This window comes from Hetaerina americana, unplaced genomic scaffold (assembly GCF_022747635.1).
Source record: "Hetaerina americana unplaced genomic scaffold, ioHetAmer1.1.p SCAF_1, whole genome shotgun sequence".
Classification (NCBI taxonomy): Eukaryota; Metazoa; Arthropoda; class Insecta; order Odonata; family Calopterygidae; genus Hetaerina; species Hetaerina americana.
In genome coordinates, this window is record NW_027286069.1 from 93,318,317 (window position 1) to 93,341,173 (window position 22,857).

Below are 22,857 nucleotides of genomic sequence, written 5' to 3' on the forward strand. Positions count from 1 at the left end.
AGCATGAATTCCACCAGGCTTTGTGTGGAGTAGAGGGTTGTTGGCAGCTATGGTAGAAAGAGTAACATTAACCAAGAGTAAAGACAAGAGAGGAAAATATGCTTTCTGGTTTGCATAAAGGTAATTAGGTTGAAGGAATGAAGAAAAAAGGTAAACATCTTGTGAAAATGAATCTTATTTTAGTAGGAAGGTGCTTTGAAGTCCACATAAATGTCTAAGAGCTCTAGATTTGACTTTTAAGTGCATATATTACCTGTGATGGTGAAGATCAAATTACTGCATTAATTAAATCCACTCAAGTTAATTTTTCCTTGAATTTACTCATTAAATCTATATCAGTTTCTTTCCTAGGTCAATGGATAAAACACAAAAAGTATAGTCCATTATATTGCAGGTTGATTGTTAAGTGTGTAATATCTTAATGCTAGCAGGACTCGTGGATTGTGATGGGAACAGGTACTCCAAGTTGTATGCTGTTATTAGAACTCTGAGATTAACTACAGATCAATGCACACAATTAAATAAAAACCAGTAAAATGAAACTTTATATTAATATTAGTTCATTTTACATTATTTACATATTTTCAAGAAAATTTACACTTTTCATCTATAATATTCATTTAACAGTTCATAGTTTGTGCCGACATTACATTGCAATGAATTGGATTTGTAAATGTATTTTAATGTGTAATTGTGCTCTGAGGTAGATAACTATTTTTTTGTGAGATGTTCAGGCTAATCAAGTTGGTACATTTTTTTGTTCAGGTAAAAATTGGGTAAAAGTATGTTCATCATCTGATATGAATTTTTAATATTTAAAGAAATGATAGGATTCGGGCGAGAAGCTTATTGACTTAGACATAAGATGAATTAAGCAATTTCATGTGAGTTTCATGACAAATAATGGAACTATTAAAAGGGATAAAATACATTAGGCAATATTTTTCAGCTGTTTAAAGAAAGCTGTGTCATTCCAATTAAAATGCTCATCTCAGTTGAGCTGGTAACAATTGAATACTCATCTTGAATGTTCATATTACAATATTCCTTTGCAAAATTTAGGCTATTTGGCCTTGCTTTTAATATTATGATCCAATTCCATCTTGATGCGAGCAACTCTGATTGTGTTAATTTGAATGGGGCCTTTTGTGTATGGCCAAATGAGAATAAGATTGTGTGCCGGCAGTTTGTCAATGGTTGTCAGTTAACAGCCATTTACAACCCTTCTATGTATGTCAACTCATTATGTGGTTGCTTTTATCTGTTATTCAGATACACTTTCCAGCCAAATGGTTTATTCAGAAAATGAACTCAAGGAAAATTAAGATTAGTAGCTGGAACAAAACCTATGTTTTTAAAATAATTCTCGTTATTGTATCTTTCATCTGAAATGCATATACATTTTGACAGCTCTGATAAACATGAAAACAGTTGATATATGTAATTAGAATCAATAATGTAACGCATTAAAAACAAAATCTCAAATTTCATCGTACGGAACTCCAAATTCATGTATGAACTTTTAGGAACAATTCTAAAGAGATGAACGATGTAGTTACAATAAGTTTTCAAAAATTTTGATACTCGTATAATTAAAACAATTTTGATATAAATGATGGAAAAGTTGACTTCAGGACATCCGCAAGAATGAAATTAATTCATTTAAATTTAATTAACTATATACAGTTTAACTGGAATTTTAATTCTTATATTGAAATTTTTTTTAATTCAAACATCTTTTGTTTTTCAATGATAAAATAATGGCATAGAAATGCTGAATTGAGCATAGGAAATTAAATAGACTATTTGAACATGTGTACTCATTGTATGAATAGAGTGACTTAATCTGTTAAATTCACGAAGTCTTCAAATAGAATACCATTAAGTTCTTAGATACCAAGAGAAAAACCCTTTAACAATTTAACAAGGTATGCCACCTATAATAAACACTAAAGCACCATTTTTGTGATACCTGGAATGTTGAGAGAAGTTCTTAGCAGTAAAATTGTACATTCATCTAAATACTCAATCTAGCCCAAAATATTGATTTTTCAGCTCAAAAGATACCATACCAATGATATATCTTCTGAATGACTCGAAGTTGCAATTAAATTTTGCAAATTAGGTTTAAATTCATAAATAAGTGATCATAGATGTCAATATGACAATCAATAGTCATGGAGCCAAGTTGCTCTATGAAGTTCACGTGGTAACAATGAGATGAGAGGTTAATCACTTCACTGTAATAATAAAAACCATAAATTATATAAATGGACAGTGGTGCTACATCTTCATTGAGTGGCCTTCCTACTGGACTGAAAGTATAAAGAAATAAAATGTCAACATGCACCATATATCAATTCATACCGCCAATGCACTTTTGTACCTTCATCACAGTTACAAAAATATGGGTTGATGATCATTATCAAAAAGCCACTTGACTATTTTTGCCCTTGGAAACTAGGGAACTTTATCACATTAGCACTTTTTAAGTGTTTTGAATGCTAGCATCATCCATTCATTAATTGAAACCTCACAAGATAGTCTGTCAAAGTGTGACATCTGGAATACTTCTTAATGAATGCAACAAAGGGGTGCGATTTGCCACGTTACAATAACCCCTTTCACACCTCTCATCAGCAGCCGCATCTCCCTCTTCTTCATCATGTACAGCACTCTCTGCTGTAATTTCTTCAACCTCGTCCCCTTTTATCCTGTTTTGGGGTAAGAGTTCATCTGTACATGAAACTGGAGTGTCCTGTTCACTCCAAGAGCCCCTTTCAGAATTTTTATCTGAAGTTACCTCCCTGTCTTTGCCATTTGATTCCCCACCCTTCATATTTTGATAGTGTGAATCATCTGAAACACCACAACCATCACTATCCCTGCTTGCACTAATTCCCTCCTCACTCACTGTCGATGCCGTTGAGAATGTCCGGCTAATTCTTATTCCTTTCTGGTTTTCATTGTCATTTGGTCTTTCAGGAGGGTGGCAGCTTGGCTCCTCCAACATTGACGCAGTCTCTAACCGTGGTGCCCTTGGCACTTCATATCCACATGCACTAACACTTTCTGCAGCATCATTGATTCTACTGTCCAGTGATGGCTCTTCACCTTCATGCAGTAATTCCAGGTACTTCGGAATACCGTGGGAATGGGCTTGCACTTCACCTTCCTTAAAACCATGCATTGCAGAAGGGTCTCCCTCTGGAATTGTTACTTGCCGCATGTAATGCCCATTTTGTACTGCACCTATGGTACCTATTAATGTATTGCTGGTTTGAAGTTCTTCCAGTGCTTGCAAACAATGCTTGAAAGTAGGCCGAGATTCTGGATTATAGCTCCAGCATTGGTTCATCAGTGTGTGCCTGGAAAAACAAATGGTTATTAGAGATAAAGGCAATTGAAATGTGGGTGTGGAGGATGGAAAGAATTGAATAGTAAAAAAGGAAAACAAAGAAAGATATTCATGGCATGGTGAGGGATGGGAGAGGGCTGAGGAGATTGGAAGGAAGAAGAAGAAAAAGATGGGAGGAGGGTTGGGAGGAATTCAATCAAAGCAGGAAAAGGGCATTGCATTGCATATTGAGTGGCAATGAAATGTATCAAACAGTGATGGAGGGTAGGATAGATAAAGAGGGTTGGGTAAACATTGTAATAATAGGAAAAGAAGAGGCATGTTGTACGGATGAAGGGAGACAAACTATGCAGATTTAGAGAATGGCTTGTGATGCAGGTTTTTGGGTGGGTCCCACCACAACACCAGGTGTTGTGCTAGGTGGGACTTAGAAATATAAAGTTTAGCCATTGGGTTCATCAAAACCTACCTTAAGTAGATGAACACTCTTTGGTTATTAGAAATATATCTATTAAGCATTTTAAAATGTAAGCTTGATTACCAATTTTAGATTCTTAAAGATTATTTTCTTGCCAATCACTGAATTATTTGCAGGAGAGGTTTTACATTCAGAGGACTGGATTATATGAAGCTATTCCACTTACAAAACATCAGGACAATTAGCTGGCCGAGATAGTCTGCCTCCATTGCGAACAAAGTGCAGCACTTCAAGATTATTGCGAGCTGGATATGGCTGCTGCCCAAGGGTAAGTATTTCCCATGCCAAAACACCAAATGACCACACATCTGATTGACAAGTGAAAACACCATCCACAAGCGACTCTGGAGCCATCCACCTGTAGGTTAAAGAAATTATTCATGATTTGAATCTTTTGAATGAAATTGTTTCATATGAGTATTATATTCAGAATATGCAGTATCTTGAAAAACCTGTAATCATGGGCATTTTTTGTGAGTTATTAAATAGGCCAGATCATTTCATTCCTCAAACAGATTGTCTTAAGTAGATTTATTTTGGCCAAAAAGATAAGCAGTTATATTGGCTTTGATTTTTATATCCAATACTAGAAAGGTACACGCGTACTTATACCTTCAATGGTTTTTGTCATTAATTTGTCTAATACACCAAAAATATGACAGATTTATGAGATGAAAAACTTTTTGATTTCCTCTAGTTTATTGTTAGCCTACACCATTGTAATACATCTATTTAAGCAATCTGGGAGATGCATTGAAAACAGTGGTAAATATTATTAATTAGTAATATTTACCTCACTGGTAAAAGTCCCTCCCCTTCTTTTCGATAGTAATCACTTTTGTAGATATCTCTTGCGAGACCAAAATCTCCTATTTTGACTAAAAGACGATGTCTTAAGGCACCATTTACTGGGAGAGTATCTGCAGAAAGTGTGGAGACCAGACAATTTCTAGCTGCTAAATCACGATGAACAAAGTGCATTTCCTCCAAATACCGACAACCTCTGGCAACATCAACACACATAGCAACCAAATCCAACAAGGTTAAGGCATTGGATGTGTACTGTAAGAAATTTTGGAGAATTTCATTCATTAGTTAAACATAAATATTCATTGATAAAAACAAATTAGATGATTTTATTTATTTATTTTATTTACACATTTACGTTGCAATTAGGCAAATTTCCTGGTGGCAATGGTCAGGTTAGGTCAAAGATAACTCTACAACGAAAATTACATACGAACACATAAAAGCAGAAGAGATAAAATATTTTTACATAATGACACTTCCAAATCACATACAATATGCCGTCCACATCACATGCAAACAATATTTTCATGACTACAATGAAGTTTATTACCCAGTGGCTGCTTTACATTTCAACTTAAAACTTCTAAAATTGGATGGAAAGGGCTCAAACAAACCTCCAGGCAGCTGGTTCCAATCAATTATGGTTCTATTTAAAAAAGAGTATTTTTTCTTATTTGTTTTCTTATGATAAAGTTTTCCTAACCTTATATAATTAAAATTTAAGTGTGTGCATCATTAGAAATATTATCTCGTAAAAATCATTTTCATTCTGTACTGATGATTATTACCAATTGTTTTTATGCAAGTGTTATTATTTAATTTTGTATACTTATACCAAAGGATCCCAAATGTGCATTTAAAGAGATAAATATTTGATTTAATGCATTGAAGTTTTTATATAAAGAGGGATGTTTCTTATCTATTTTTATATTTAGATAAGCTTTTTTAAATATCAGTTAAACCTTCCTTTGAAAAACTATAGGGTCCCAATTTTTTTACACTTTTCATGGTAGAACTCTGTGACCGCATGGAAGGTGGCATTACCTTTGTTTCCCATTCCTAAACATTTCCATTATGTACACTTGAACAAGAATGGATTTGATTTATGAAGATAGATCTTGCATTAAAATTTGTTGATAAATAATGCCACTCTAAATGTTAACTTTTTGACCCATCCCTATGTGTTATGCTCTGTCCTAGGGAACTGGTATTCCAAAAATGATTCTTAACACTTTAGGTACCTACTTCTCAAATGATTTTGGGGAACTGTTTTTTTAATGCATCAAATATGAGTTTTAATTTAAAGTAATTGTGCTGGAAATACATTGTAGATAATGATTTGTATTTGATGTACTGTTTTTTTTTCAAATTTTAAAGCCTAGTTTTCCCCGTAGCCAATCATGATCACGCGAAAGTGATCAGCCACGGCAAACTTGGTGGAATTTTAGGTGTGATGTTGACTCTGACCTTTCTATCGTCCGAACTACAGGCAATCAGCACAAAACATCAATAAGAGTGAAAATCGTTCCACTATGAAAGTAACATCATAGTAACAATGATCAGTTTGCAGGTATTTTGATGAAACACTAGGAACCAGTAGTTTTTCTTTAGTATTTCCAACTTATGCTTGCCCAGTTAAACTGTATTCTTCTAGCAAAATGTTAGGCTAAAATTATAATTTTTTTCAGATGAGGACAGATCTCTGCAAGTTTTGATTGCACAGCATTTCATGATTAAAGGACAATATATTTTGGTGGGATTTCCATAATTTTCTTTTCTAAATCAGAGGTGCTAATCATATAGGAGTTACTTAGGACAGATTTTGCTCAAGGTACTAGATTTTATTTTTTCCTGCTAATGAAGCTTTAATGCTTTAGGCCTTTAGTTGATTGATTGTTAACATGATGGTGCCTTTCAGCAAGAACACCGGGAACCAGACCTCTTGGTCTGTTTTACCCCTCGTTTAATCTGCATGCCACATGCAGACAGGGGATAAGAGCACCTATGCAAAGTTATGGAGGTCACCTTTCCAACTTTCATCTGGACCCAACATTGCTTAATTTAGTTAGCTTTGGTGAACTTTCATGACAGGAACCAATGAATCTATGCGGCTAGGCCCTTGTTCATGTATCTGGTTAAAAATACAATGATATTACTTACAATCAATGGTCGTGATGACCTCAAATAACTGAGAAGATCACCACTTTCCATTAATTCCATTATAATGAAATTGGGATCATTATCTAAACATACACCAAGCAGCTGTAAAATGTGCTCATGGCGAAAATTGCTCATCAGCTGTGCTTCTTTCAAGAATTCTCCTTTCTCCATTACTGTGGCTCCTTTTCTTAGTGTCTGTAAATAAAAAAATGTCAACACTTTGAGCATGTGTGCCTTAAAACAGATAATACAATATTTTCAGCCAAATTGTTAAGTTTCTTCACGAAAATATAGCTACTAGATAAAGTTCATTTTCTGCAAAGAATTCAGATTGGTTTAAGGTGATAGTTCAAAAAAAACTATCAAGCTATTTAGGGTGGTGTGCAAAAATGTGCTTTTATAATTACCTAACAGTTGTAGATGCACAAGTAGTGAAAATCATTGCCTTGAGCCTCATAAGGAAGGATCCTCCCCTCATATATGCAATCACTAGGCAGTCATTGGCAATAAATTTTTGGCCCTTTTTTGAATTTGAAAAAATTGTCTAACTGGGTGGACATAACTCAGAACAGAACACAGTGCACATTATTGCAAAGCAAAATTCTCTTTACTCAGTGAAGGTAAGAAATCTCCAGATACAGTGACGTAAATCATCCTCATGAAATACCTAATAAATGGAGTTGAGCCCTGTACTTTGCTGTGTTGTAACCATATAAAGTGATCATCAACTACAATCCTAGGAATTTATTAGAGGGCATCTGTTTTCCTTGTTAATCATTATAAATGTTAGTATTTCTTTCATTTTTATTATTATAAAAAATAAAAAAACCATAAACCACACAGTAATCAACCCGAAGGTCGTTTTGGTAGGTGATGGAAGAGTTCACCCAGTTCTAAGCCTGACGGCATGTGAAATTCGCACACCAGGGTAGGGGATCAGCGCTATCCTAGTTCCGGTTATGGTCCCAGGAAGATCTGGTGCCCAAAACATCTCATAGCCTGGGTGGAGCTGAAGGTACCCCGAGAGGCATGCCCAGGAATCGAACCCAGGCCCTCCGGTCACTAGTGCTATGCTTTACCCCTGGACTACTGCCACCCTCAAAAGTAAATAGAATGTGAATTTCCAGCAATCAGATTTAAGAAGTTATCACGGCACCAAGTATGGAATGACTTCAAAATAGCATGGCTGCATGGCATAAGTGTGCTTCTGAAGGAACTAAGAGAATTAAAATTGTGTCATCTTTATATAATATAGGAATGAAGCTAAGAATAGTCAATCCTCTCTGAGAGATCATTAATATTCTCCAGAAAGAGAACTTGTCCAAGAACAGAACCTTAAGGCTTCTCAACCAATGCTTCACAAAAATTTAACAAGCAAGTCCTGATTATTGGGTGGCAGTCCCTCTTTTTGCTTTATTGCTTTTTCCTAGCTATGCACTTGTGAAGGCACCTCCTAGAATGACATTCCTGGTTGTAGTGGTTGTTAACTATTTTCCCTGAGTGAATTGATTTTTCGCAATTATAATTGCACTATGGTTTCCCAGCCAAGCCATCAGCCAAGCTCATCCTTAACCTTCCTCTTTTTGCATCACCTTGGTAAGTAATTTCAAGAAAGCTCATTCCTACTGCAGTATAATTTGCTGCCATATTCTCAGAAACATCTGATTATTTTGGTGGCCTCATTCTGAGAATGAAAAATGTATCTTTAATTTTCCTAGTAACATTTCTTATTTATTGCCATGCTTTAGGTCAGTCTAAAAATGAGCACATTTCCTCAGAGAACTGTTTTCAACCCCTATCACTCCCTTATATTTTGGACATATGACTCAGAGAATCATTGCTCTGCTTCAGATCCAATGTATGTGAGAGTATCAGTTGAGTGCTTCAAGATTTCAATAATTTTTTGTAAGAACTGCATTTTAGTGAATGCTACTAAACATGGCAGGTGATTTATGTAAAACACCTTCATGGGAATACCTTAATTGCATATTTTTCTGAATTTGTGTTTTAAAAAATGTGATAATTGTGGAACATAAGTCGGATTGTTATTTATTACTACCAAAAACACTTCTGATACTGCAAATCTATAACATTCAATTAAACTGAAGCTATAAAAGTCATAAGAAAACATTGCCTTCTCATGATAAAATAAATACTACTTTTTCTTACAGTTTTTGCAATATATTTTTTGCAGCATCGAAAGGTATCTGTTTTTTGGACAATAGATGCTGCATTATTAGTTAAATAATGATGTGATAGTATAATGTGCTGGTGTAATATAATAAATTTACAATAATAATGATAACATGCTTGAAATCAATGAAAATCAATTAACAATTATCTGAAAAATTTCAGGGTTATTATCATTTACATTGAAAAATCAGTATATCGCAGCATTAAAAAAATAAAATGTGATATGGTTATGTATCATATTTTAATTTTTTATTTTTTTGCAAGAAGATGTAAACAAGAACATTATAACATAAATATTTGTGGTATCTATGTTTTTTACTTTGCATTAAAATAAAAATAATAATATTATCCATAACTGATTTAAGTAAATGGGACCCAAATAATATATTGTGCCTTGGGTCCCATGAGTGCTATACCCATTTGATCTCTAATTATTATATAAACCTTAATACACTAAAATAGAATTTTAGTTTAACCTTAATACTTGTGTGGCAGAGAGGGTATTGAAAACTTACTTTCACAGCAACTCTAGTTTCCCCATGAACTTCTCCATTGGCTGATGATAAGCCTCTTGCCACACCTTCAAAAACTTCTCCAAATGCTCCACTTCCAAGAAATTTAGTCAGTGTTATTTGGTCTCTACGTATGTGTGGCAATGAAGCTATCTCTCCATCCTCCAATATGTCAGCACCTATACCAGGTATGATAGGTACTTGATCCTGAAGTGCCAAAATACTGGGAATATCTGGTAATTGTGATGGAGAGTATAAAGCATTTCTGGCATGAATGAAATTCCCATGCCGAGGCAATTCTCGAAGAGTGGCCAACTCAACATCTGCTGGGATGGGAGGGATTGTGTTAACAATGCCTTGGTTTTGGGGATGTGCTGAGTGAGTATGAGAGTGTAAATGAGAGTGGGGATGATGTAGGTTATTTGGATGGCCATGTATATGATTAGGCAGCAGTCCTGTGTGACTTAGCATATTGTTTCCATGAATGCTTTTTTGCTCTTTACTTCGCTTCCTTGACACTGAAAGGGAAAAAATAACTGAAATTACTATTTTGAATGGTACCAAAAAATGAATTGAACTCAGTGTATTATTATTTACTGGCTTGTCAATGCATCAAGAAATATATTCTGCTTTTAGGTGTCTTGACGTGGGATGGAATTATGTTTGTGATACAAAAGCAACAGCTTATGGTCTGCCACTGCAAGGGCCATGACTCCTCTCTCAAAAAAGTCTATTTTTACAGTTAAGTTTCTTTCGGTCAAATATGTGATCTTTTCTCTTAAATAATAAATATTTATATGGGTTTTAATCCTGATTAACATGGATCATTTTTACCCTGTAAAATTCCTGCCTTTTAATTACAAGATGTTGACGAGTTTTAATTTTTGCCATTCATTTAGTTTTTGAACACCTATTTCATGGATGGGGACCCCTTCTAGGTTGTAGTTAAAGACCACAAAAAGATAAAATATGACCTTGATCATGACAGTCGATAAATGAAAACGTCATATTCCATGCATTAACTAAAATAATTTTTTAACAAGTCTATAACTGACTGTTTGATGTTACATTAAAGGGAAAAGCACATGCATTTTGGTTCTATAGCCTTTTTTGACATAAAAGTTATCTAATTTTGAACTCACAGCAGATGAATATGAAGAGGGTTATTGCCAAGAGGACAACAACTGCAGATAGTGTATACCAAAGGACCAAGACCAATCCTTTCTTTTGTCCTCCACTGTCAATGGCTGGAACTGCTGATGCTCCAATGGCACCACTATTTCCTCTCCCTGCCGCAATTAAACCAGAGGATCCTTCAGGAGGGACAGTAAACTCTGATGATATTGGACTGGGCTCTCCTAAGCCGTACAGATTAGCTGCCCGCAAACGGAATTCATATTGTGCTCCAGGTACCAAGTTTCTAATGATCCAGTAGTTTTCTAAAATATATGTAAATGACAGACACATATGTATGTATAGCTCTAATAGCAAAATTTGATTATGAAAGCTGTATAAAAATAATTTGACTTTATGAAGATTTAAGCCCTTATCTTCTAAATATTGGTTAAGTGTTTTAACCAGTAGGACCTGTAAACATTCCTCTGTCAAGGAGAATATTTGAAAGCATTTATGGGTGTTATTTATGTTCTAAATGTTTTCACTCATTTTGTGACTCAATGAGAGCATTGTAGTTATGGTCACAGAATATTTGAAGGGTCAACCTGGTACTTTACCATAAATCAGCAAAATGCCCATGATCTATTTATTTCACTTAATTTTTTAAATTAATCATAAGAGATGTCCACAAAAGGTTCCACACAACAAAGGTTCATGTCATTTTAGGAAAAAAATGCATGTGAAATTTTCCATGCCATATTTTCTGAAGTGAGCTAAGATATTTGGTTCTCTTGGAGACAATGGTTAAACAGATAATATTTCAGCTGATAACTTCATTGAATGAGTGGTTAAGTAGGTAAACAAGTCGGGTAAATATGAGTACTCCACCCCATCACATAGAAATGAATAGCTGTGGGGATATACGAAAAACCTGATGCTAAATTAATTTATCTCGATTCACAATTTATATTTTGAGTCCCTCCTGATAAAGCATTATGAGTGATACCAATTAGTATTACTTATTCCATTACATATGTTTTAAATTACTCAGTTAACTGTAATGACTGACCAAAACAAATGTTATTGAGGTCATAGCAAACAGAATGAAAATTCATTCTCTGTTCTATCTCCTTAATATTCACTTCAAATCAATCTAATTGGGAAAATTAACCCTACTGTGTAAGTATGTATTGATAACTTCTGAAAACTCCTAATTTTTTGATAACTGAATCCACTCTGTCCCAGTGGGAATACCATGCATTGACCAATGGATTAAATGCTGCCCCCCTCAAACTTTTGGAATAATTTTATTTGATATAAAAAGGAAGAGTAAATCTTTTTCTCACCACTTCCATTGTGTAGATTCACCCACTCTGTTGGTAGTGTTGCTCTGGAAATTATTCTGTCTCCCAGAACATCATCTGATGTTAAAGTCATTGTTGATGGATTCATGTCCTTTGGATTGCTATTCACTTTACTTTGAATCTGCCTACCTTCCAGTATGTAATACAGAATTGGTGCTCCATTATCATGAGCCAGTTCCCATGAGACTTGAAAGAGTCCCCTGCGGAATTCTACAACGGGAGGCTTGCCTGGCATGCCTGGCTTATCTCCTAAAGATATTCAAGGAGAGGGAACCAGATGAAATCAAATATTCATTACCATGTTTTTATAAAATTGTAAAATTACAGTAGTGTATTTGCCATCGAGTTATTAAAGAAATAAAGTTAAACTTGGCAAGGATTGGGAGGAGCAATATTGCCTTTTAAAGAAATAACTTGTTTGCCTGTAACACTAGTTTGCTCTCTCATGCTGTATTTTCACTATTACCAGTCTTTTGTACTGTTTTAATAATAGAAATATTGAATAAATGAAAAATTGGGTTGATGATAAATAAATACAGCCTCCTGAAATTTAATGTTTCAGTGCTGACTTAAGTGGCTATGACTTCACACATTTTTCATTGAATTAAGTAGGAAAATATGTCAAGAGAAGATGGTCACCATTTTCCCATCAGATCTCAGTATCTTAGAAGTGCTCAAATTATTTTTTGTAAATTACGAGCATAATTATCAGTAAATTGATATAATTATTAATATTACTGATAATTATATTATTTTCCTTTTTTCGATTTTCAATTCTTGTGCAAAAGATTTTGAGGAAATTATTACTGAATACTTTACATACCTAATGTTTCAAAAGTAAATCTTCCATCTGGTGGCCATATGTATGGCTCTTTAGATAGAGGATACTTCAATGACAGTCGAAAAGTATATCGTGTTTTGGGCTGTAATCCATCTATAGAATAACTTAAACTTCCTTCTGTGTTTTCAATTGATTGTAATTGCATGGTACTTGTTGATGGAGGACTTATATTCTCCCATTGATCCATCCCCATTCGGGTATACTGAATGGTGTGCCTATGAACAAATATTATATAATATGATATTACTAATTTATGGAACAAAAAATGAAAATACTTTATTTATCCCATTTTAAATTTAATATAACTGATTACTTACATGGGTGTATGAGCATGAGGATCAGCTGTAGGCTGTATTGACTTCCAACTTATATTCAATGTATTTGAAGTTGCAGTCAAGAGAATTAGATTACCTGGCTCTGGAAAAGTGGCAGCAGATATAGTTTCACTCTCACTGTACTCTTGATGGTCTTCTGAGAATGCTCTCACCTGAACCAAGGATTAAGAAAAGTGTGAAGATTGGTAGTAGTTCCCTAATATAATATCTACATTGACATTTTGTGCAGCATTCCAGTCAATAAAACAAGCATGTGAAAATTTCTTGTTTTTTGGGCTATTTGAAATACTAAGCAGTAAGAATTATATATTTAACTTCAGGCCCCCATTTTATGTACAAATTATACTTGACTTTAATGCAACTCTAACTATTGAAATATACAACCTTCCTTGACCTGCTAAGTTTAATAGACACATGGCTAATGTAAATATCTAACATAAAACTCACCCAAATTAAGTATTTCTGATCTGGTAATAAGTTCTGTATTGTGTATGACAGAAATTTTTTGTCACTCCCATCACTGCCTTGACCAAGATGAACTGATGGGCTTACTGACTGGGCTCCTGTCTGTCTTGCCCCTCCTGAGGAAGCTTCTGCACTCCAATGGACCTCATATTTCAACTGGTGACCATTAGGTTGAGCAGGAGCAAGCCAGTGTACTTCTGCGGTTGATGGTCCATTTACAGTAACACTCAATTCTCTTGGAGGTGGAGGTGCTAAGCATCAATATAAAATAAATAATGCATTAGATGCAGATAAGGTAATGTAATAGGATAAGACTTTTGATTAGAAGAACATAGTTTAAGTTTCAAAACACAGAGTTAGAATTCTTGTTGATAAAAGTACTACTCAACATCAGTTCTTAATAGCATAGAATTAACAACACATTGGTGAAGATAAATGTTTTCTCTTATATTAAGTAACTATGCATTCTCAAAGTACACAGTGTAAAACTAGTCTTGAATCAATTAGAATCAAATATATTTATTTAGGAATTGATGGAGGAAAGTGACAGCTGAAATTATTTCCATCAATAGAGATAGTTGGGTAATTGACTGTAAGCAGGGTTTTCAGTTGGTGGAGGAATGTCACAGAGAAACCATGTGTCAGTAATTGTTTCCCTTCTCTATCAAATGTGTCACCAATAGTAATATTTTAACAAACTGTGCCAAGTTTCTCCATTAATGCTCCGGTTAATAGAATGAGCACAGAAGTTGAAAGGTTCTCTGCATGGCAGGGCGGTCCAAATGCTGCTCCTTGGGCACATTTGTAGTGTTGGCTAATACAATCATAAAATTAGTGTGCAAGGTAAGGTGAGAAGGAAGGTTGGAATGAGCTATTTGAACATTTTACCCGTAAACTTGTGATTGGTATTCAACTACCTCCTTTGTAATAATATTTGAAATGTGCCATTTACCATGTATTGATTTTACTTTTCGTTGGGCACCTGACTAATAGAGAACTGTCTAAACACAATATGCTTGTTTCTAAGAAGTAATGGATGGGAAAGGCACCAATTTTACTTGATCTTCAATTCTTCCTGTGGAGAAGGAGAGGACAACTGCTGTAAACTGTACCCTCTGCCCTTGTTGGGTTTTTTAGTGCTAGATGTAGGTATACTCCAATAAAATTCCGTGATAAATTTGGACTGTTCAGGTCATTGCTTTGGAATATCAATGAAATATTAGCACCCAAGTAGGATGCCACTATACTAACAATCAGACTAATTTTATTTCATTGAGATTTTTTCATTTAACAAGTGAATTGTTGGTGATACAATTGTCCATCACTTTCATATATAATTAAAGCTTAATGCTTGTAGGGAAAGAGAGTTGGTTTTTTGAAGAAATTCAAATAAGATAGGAAAAATAGATGCATGAGATGATAATAATAATGTTTAATAGTGGGTTTGAAAAACTATTCTCAAATAGAAGCAAGAATTGTTCAAGATCAGAATTGAGTGGTATTAGTAATTCATTAAATGCAAATAGCAGATGGTAGTAAATAACTAGCTGTAAAACGTATTTGATGGTGCCATAATATCTTGGAACATGTTTCACCATTATTATTCTGTGAAAAATGAAACATTTTAATCACCTATAATTAACATGAATACATAAATATCAGTGGCAGGAAAGGGAATTGGAGTTCTTCAAGCTTCCACTTGAGAAGAGCCCAATCATTTTTCATCAAAACTCTCATTTCATCACTGCCTCTAGTCATTATGTGTGGTATATGAAATGTTAGACATTTTGGAAGTTTTAAATGCATAAATATAAGTGATGATTTATTTTAATTTTACATTTTAATCAGACTGAAAGAGGTAGCACAAAAATATGTTGGAAACCATTACCTCCAGGAGAAGTCTCAAAATACTCAGGTGAGCTAACTTCGGGAAGGACTCCTTCAAGTTGCTCGTAATAATTACTCATTGAAACAAAAAATGCATATCTTGAAAATGGTTCTAACCCAGTAACATCAATTTTTCTTGAGTAGGTCAGCTGGAAAGAAGAAAATATCAAAAAAATTAATTTGAAAATACTGGCTTATTGGATAATCCCATACTGTATGGCTTTGCTCAAAAGTTATTTATCTAATACTTACCATGGTATTGCATCCTATCAAACTGAGACCACATGTTTGGTTACGGGAACTTGTGTTGTTATTTGATTCAGTTACTGTTTCTCTATCATTGAGAGACAACAAATCGACATAAATTTTCCCATAGTGAATTGTATACTGAACAGATGCAAGACTGACTAATCCACAGCCAGGAGGTTTTTCAGGTATTGGGAGCTGTAGGGAAAGGGAATGACTGGTCCGTTCTAGAAGTTCCATTTTTGGTTTTTTCCCTACCTCATCCCTTTTCCTCCAAGGAGACAAGCAATGTGGTGCTGCAATAATTATAAAAGAACATCATTTTTCTTAATCCGTTCACTTATAAATATTGTATATTGAAAAAAATGCACTTGATACTACCAGAAATATTTTTCCACACACAATTTATTTTTAAATTCCATGCTGACAGATGGTCCAAAAATAATATTGCCCTTTTCATGCAACTCTTCTTGAAATGTGAATACTGAGAGATGCTTCCCCTTTCTTGTGAGCCACTCTTTCAGAAAACACATGCACAAATACAATATTAATCGTTAATTACTTTCCCTTGTGTTTGACTATGATTCAAATCTTTGCAATGATAATGTAAGGCATAGAGTAAGAGAGGCATTTCTTCCTTAACTTAAAGGCTAGGGGAACCAATTTTTCAAAATAATTTTAGCTTGACTTGGAGAAGTTAATATTGCTACTGAAGATGCTAATATTTCCTTTACCTCGTGTAAAATAAAGCCTATGATCTTTGTCTGATGATATTGCATTTGAAATAAAGTTTATCAACCCTGATGAAGAAGTTACAAGAAATATAAAAGTTTATTATGACTCATATTATTTTTACCAGGATATGGTTGTAGATGTGGTCCTAGAGCAATTATGCGCCTGACACCCGTAACATCCATTGCAGTAGCTCGGTGAGCTGAGAGGTCAGACAATTTTTGTTTGCCTTGACTTTCTTCCTTATTGTCATATGCTTCAGACAATCTTGGTATGGAATACACTTTTCCCTCAGTGGAGTTAGACCAGTAAACATTCCGTCCATCACTAGTTACAGATGTTGGAGGTAAGCCTATTTGGGAATTTAAATAATTCCTTAATTCAGTGATTTAATGTTATCATTTTATTTTTAACTTTAGAAAATTTGAATGATAGTTAATCATAATTACGAGAGAATCCTAAAACATTATGTCTGCCAGGAGTATGTAGATTTTTTATAGGAAAAATATGGTGAATACCTTTGTTAAATGTTGCATTTACCACCAACTGGCACTGACAACCTTCAGTATCAGCCAAGTACACATGGCCCACTATTGCATCAACCCAAAGTACATGAGGCCTAATATTAGTCATTTCGTCTATAACTTCACTTTTTTCTTCCCATTGTTTGTTATTCACTTCATGAGACTGGTCAACTGTCATTGCCAATCCCACCGATGGATCATTAGGACAGGTGCAAAGATCCCTCATTTGGATCCCATCTCTTTTATGCCTCCTAAAATCAAAATATATCAACTATAAATCACTGGAAAAACTTTTTAATAGACTATATTTAAGTGGTATTGCTATTATGTTCCTTTTTATAATATGCATAAGGTCAAATATGGCCAAAATGGAATGGCAATAAATGGAAAGAGTTAACTTTCTATCAAACCTTTTAGCATACATTCTTCTCAAAATTTAAAAATTCTTATTTGTTTATGATGTAACATAATATTCTTAAAAACTACTATTACCTTGCATGGATTTTATTTGTCTTGAAAAATGGTTGGATATTGGTTCCATTGATATAGCTCTTCATCAGAGAACCTGCATTTTTCTTTCCAACTTCTACCCAAATTAATTCACTGTAATTGAAAATATTTCATTTTTTGGGTGAAATTAACAGAAGTTTCATAGGATATTAGTGATATTTTTATGTTTAGGTTTGAATTTACTTTAAGTTTGGGACATGTTCAAATAAAAAATAGAATTACTATAAGGGTATTTATGGAAGTGAAATTATTGGTTTTAAATTCTCTCAGAGTAGTTTCGCCATGCATCATCTGAAACAATGAATATGATTCTGATCAAATTTATATAAAAGGGTTGTATGACTAAATACCTAACCATCATTTGATACTATTCCTCATTATGGCTTTGCTTTTGTATTAATATGCCTGTGATTCTCTGTGCACAGCTTAGTACAAAATTGAATTCTATAAATTAGCATTAATATTTGAATCATGTTAATGATTTCAGGGAAAATATTTGAACATGGAGCCTAACAGTAACTTACTTAAATTTGTCCAAAAATGCTGCATTAGGGGTGTAAAGATAGACACATTATTTACATTGCATTAAATGTTTTTGCTTGATATCACAACTTTATTCTCTACCCTAATTGCTTAAAATTTACATATGTATACTTTCAAAACTTTTCCCAGACTGCTGTTTATTCTGCTTATCAATAGATAATGACAGGTAATATCTTCATATAAAATGAATTTTGCACTCCTTATACATGTACACACATGTTTGTTTTAGAACCATTGTTAATATTTCTTAATCAATTCAAACTGAGATAATTAGAAGAAATGAGAGTATTATTTAGATTAATTATTTAGATTCAACAGACATTGATGTCACCTTAATATAGGTGAATTGATACGACACACTCAGCTGTGGATTGTTTAGCGAGGATCATCAATTTATACTGAAAATACCTGTAATATTTGAAATTCTGTATTACACCTAATTTATTATTCCCTGTTTTCTTTTCCTAATTGGCTGCAAACCCATGGAAACCGGCAAAACTAGAGGGCATGAGCCAATGTGCATTTATCGATTTTACTACTTATTAACTACCCATGTTTGTGCAGTCATGGATTTATTCTCACAGAGATGGCCATGGATAATAGTAATGCAGTTTTAACGGAAAAGTGTAGGGATTCATGAAAAAGGATTATGTATAAAACCCTTAAGAAATTGAAATTCAAAGAGAAAAACATGGGTTATTACTCTACTGACTCGAATGTAAACATGTTCTGCCATGTAGAAGAAAATTTTCCTACATTTGGGTATGGAGAGTATACTATGCTTATTTGATAATTTTATGAAAGTATTCTTTTCATCCAAAATGGTGTATTTAATGCTGGTACCACTTTCAGTTAAATTTTAGATCGATTTCTACTTGTACTTTTTTAAAAGTCAAAATCAAAATTACCCAAAATATAAGTATTAGGAGAACAGAATTGCTGAAAAAAAATTGTTTATATGATTTCGGTAAGTAACCTTTTAGCTTATTGATTAATGTGTGTCCAAAATGAAATTGTAAGGTAAAAAAGAAAAATCTTGAACCAAAACTAATGAATATTTGTACCTTGTCAGTGGTGAGACATCAATTTTGTGAATGACCTTTGAACTTTGTAGTACTACAAAAGGTCTTGCTCCACCAATGTCAGCTTCACTAAGATCCAGACAACGGATGGAGGACCCTTGATTTTTTCTGCTGTTTCCATCATTCCAATCCCAATTCTCTTGCATATTGTTGTCTCTCCCAAAGCTTTCTTCATTGTCATCATTCATTTCTGACCAGTATAGGAATCTTCCAACCCAGTCAACTGCTATACTCATTCCAGTGTTGTTCAATGATATTATCTGTTGAGAAATATTTCATTTTGACTTGAGCTTATAAATGGAAGTATTTGATAGTTTTGATTTATTTTAGAACTACCCTGAAGAAAAATTGAATATGAAAACCCTGGAGAATACATACATATCTCATATATAAAAAAATCTCATACATAGATAGTATATTGTATAAAAATCTAATTACACTTTGTGAATTATTATATTACTATTGATATGGATCTTCTCAGGGTGAATTTGAAATTCTTTGGGATACTCTCTACTTATGACTAATTATTCACTTTGCTCAATCTTAATTACGGCCTTTTATACCTATTCTCATAGTTGCAGAGGTTTTGATTTTATTGGCAGTTACCTCCTATTTTAATCATTAAAATTTATACAATATGGCCTCAAATACAGAGATTTTCTTGAAGGTTACAAAACATTGGCCATAGTTAATATGGATAATGTCACTGCAATAAGTGATACATTGATATGTTAATTTCATTCCAAATATTATTTTACTCTTTCACTTTCTTCTTTGGTATCTAAAATTCCTAGCATAAAATAACATATATTTGTAACTTTAATTCTGATTTAAACACCACAGCAAAAATGTCAAGCATCTTTTTTTATAAATAGGTGAGGTACTGTATTTAAGACCCCCTTACGTTTGATGGTTACAAAATCTTTAGATTCGGCTGTCATTGAGTAATTTTACTAACAATGCAAGAAAACCATCAAGTGCCTATTTTATGTTAAGTTACTTTGCAGTCATTTTCCTAAGTTTAAAAAAGAATGATTTACTTTAATGGTATGGTATGCACATCATGTGGGTGGTTTGTAGAGTCAATGATCAGAGGACCCAGCTTTAAATCCAGGTAATACCTCTGCAGCATCAGCTTTGCCCAAACTGTGTAATTTTTGGGTACCAGATCTTCCTGAGAAACTATTAGTAGGGAAAGGAACTGGCCTTCCTCTTAGCAAATGTAAGACTTTCGCATGCTATGGGAATTAATATGAGGTGTGATTTACCCTTGCCCATCAAACCAACATTTGGGTGGATAACAGTGGCTTTTAATTTTTTTGTGGAGATTTTGATCATAACATTTAATATCATCATATAGTATATTTTAAAAAGCATAAATGCATCTGGGTGTTTCAGCACACTGCATATACCTCCTTGTGGGGGGATACAGGCAATGGTAAGCCAAAAACTGCTGTCAATTATTATTATTGCTGTAATTGTCAGAAGGAAATGCTACATATAACACATGGGTACTTCTAAGGCAGGTCACCATTTATATTTAACTATGAGTATTCATCACTTTTAAAAGTCAATGAAAACAAACCTTGGGTGATTAAAACAATGATTGGACTATAGGTTGTACAAGACTGACCCATCAAGAAATGGGCATGGTTATAGCTATAATATTGATGATCAAAATGCAAGAGGTGTACAAGGAAAGGAAAAAGAGCTGGTTAATGAAATGACTGTGAGATGAAAATATGATTATTTGTGAATATAAGTTCAAAGAATATGATGCTTATGAAATTAATGTAATGGTGTAACATTATGGTTTGGAGGGAATGGTATATTCCCTGCAGTCAGAGTAAACATGTGATTCTGAGTGTGGAGGCTAGGATGGAAGTACATACAGGTGTATCCTAGGTTTTCATGAGTTTGTATGAAAGCTGTTATTCCAAAAATTATTACTGTTACTTGTTATACACTCAAAATGAGAGTGAAGGATGTGTTCTGGGGTTAATTGAGATAAGTCTTGAGTGAATACAACCCTGATGAAAGAATGATAGTGCTGAGAGACATTACTGCTCAGTATTAGAAGATATGCCACTGTAAAAGGGTATGGCCTTTTGATGACCTCTGATGAATGATTAGGGAGAAAACATATAGTGTGTGTATGGAAAAAGGATTGCCTTGAATACAATGTTCAAGCGTAAGTAATCATTTTTATGCTTGGCAGAGAGATAATTATAATAACATGATTAATTTTGTTGCTTTAAGATAAAAGATTGAAAGTATTATTGAAGGATTCAAGGGAAATAAGAGGTGTTAATTAGAATGTGAAGCTGACCAGTGCCAACGGACTAATAACTGGAAACTATCTCTTGGCACCCATGAATTGTCCATGGATGAATATGATTGAAGTGTCTCCATGGTATATTCAAAATTTCAAAGGATGTACATGAAACTTGATTAATTTGACCAAGGCACCAGAAGCATCAATGTTTAGGTCTGTTTGGAAAAAATTACTAAGAGTGATTAAGTTTGTTTTTGTAACTTAAATAAGGCTTTCCTTGAAACTTTCTCAATTACAGTATGGAGTTTAACACACTCTTTTTGCTTTATTTGTCGTAAAAAATGCTCTTGATGTTTACTAGAGAAAATTGTTGAAGGTCAAATGCAATTGCATCATATACCTTTGGGGGTATATATATACAAGATCTTGTAAAATTTTAAAACTTACATTCCCTCTTGTTGAAGTTTGAAAAACTAGCTCACTAAGCACTTCACATGAAAAAGAACTGATCCAGCTGAAGGACTATAAGTCATGAATAAGGCAGTGAAAATATTAATCCACTTTTTAAATATTTAAAAACTTTTTTATATCAAATATAAACACATTGTGTAATTACTGTTATCGCTTTTACCAGTTATACTTCTCCATATCAATAAAAAAAAATCTATACCAGTTTTTACATGCATTAGGGCATACTCCAGAAATGCCTGGGAGTGGTGGAAATGATGCCAATCGTTTGAGACCATGGAAAGGAAAATCATTACATCATTTTACTCTCCTCCAGGTGGTGTAAAACAATATCAGTATGCCTCTTCATCTCCTTCAACTATGTCAGATGGTCAAATGTATTAACTGTAGGGAATGGGTAGATCTTTTTTTGACCACTTCTTCATTAATATGTACATCACTATTGATACAGATTTAATGATAAAAACTTACCTTGGTGTGGTTTGTACCATCCAGCCGTGAAGACATTATGGTTTGTGTTTCACTCAACCAAAATATTCTATCCTCATGACTGATGAATGCAACATCGACTGATGCTCCACTTAAACCACCTTTTCCCTTAATAGTGTAAGCATCTTCTTCTGGTTGTCTGGCTATACCTTTGTGCCTATCAATATCAGCCACTTGAACCACACTATTCACTGTTGACAATAAGAGCTTTGGAACTGGGCTCTCCTCTCCTGTATCAGCTTGAATTGTTGCTGTACGTTGTCCCCCTCCTACAATGGTGTATGCTCTAACCTTAAAAAAATAATTGTCATTAATTATTATTATGAGTGCCTCAAATTCTTGCGCACATCATCTGTTACTTCATATCTTCACTGATGGTGCCTTAAATGCTGATAGTTAAGTGTGAACCCTTATAAAGTATTCTCTAATAATCTTATTTTTATATGAAATAAAGTTGTTTATTTAAATT

At 33.8% G+C, this 22,857-nt stretch overlaps 1 protein-coding gene across 1 annotated transcript in view; it reads right to left on the minus strand.

Moving 5' to 3' along the window:
* Positions 1–615: 615 nt before the first annotated feature.
* sev (receptor protein-tyrosine kinase sevenless) overlaps positions 616–22,857 on the minus strand; it is a 147,167-nt gene continuing 124,925 nt past the window's right edge. The window contains exons 20-36 of the mRNA XM_071589500.1: positions 22,371–22,679; positions 19,139–19,416; positions 17,514–17,624; positions 17,016–17,272; positions 16,622–16,849; positions 15,772–16,061; positions 15,521–15,668; positions 13,615–13,883; positions 13,150–13,319; positions 12,815–13,047; positions 11,974–12,240; positions 10,654–10,950; positions 9,515–10,029; positions 6,807–7,001; positions 4,630–4,898; positions 4,003–4,194; positions 616–3,368 (exon numbers count right to left, since the gene is read on the minus strand). Of these exons, the coding sequence (XP_071445601.1) occupies positions 2,549–3,368; positions 4,003–4,194; positions 4,630–4,898; positions 6,807–7,001; positions 9,515–10,029; positions 10,654–10,950; positions 11,974–12,240; positions 12,815–13,047; positions 13,150–13,319; positions 13,615–13,883; positions 15,521–15,668; positions 15,772–16,061; positions 16,622–16,849; positions 17,016–17,272; positions 17,514–17,624; positions 19,139–19,416; positions 22,371–22,679 (4,848 nt within the window). The 3' untranslated portion in view covers positions 616–2,548. The remainder of the gene's footprint in view (positions 3,369–4,002; positions 4,195–4,629; positions 4,899–6,806; positions 7,002–9,514; positions 10,030–10,653; positions 10,951–11,973; positions 12,241–12,814; positions 13,048–13,149; positions 13,320–13,614; positions 13,884–15,520; positions 15,669–15,771; positions 16,062–16,621; positions 16,850–17,015; positions 17,273–17,513; positions 17,625–19,138; positions 19,417–22,370; positions 22,680–22,857) is intronic.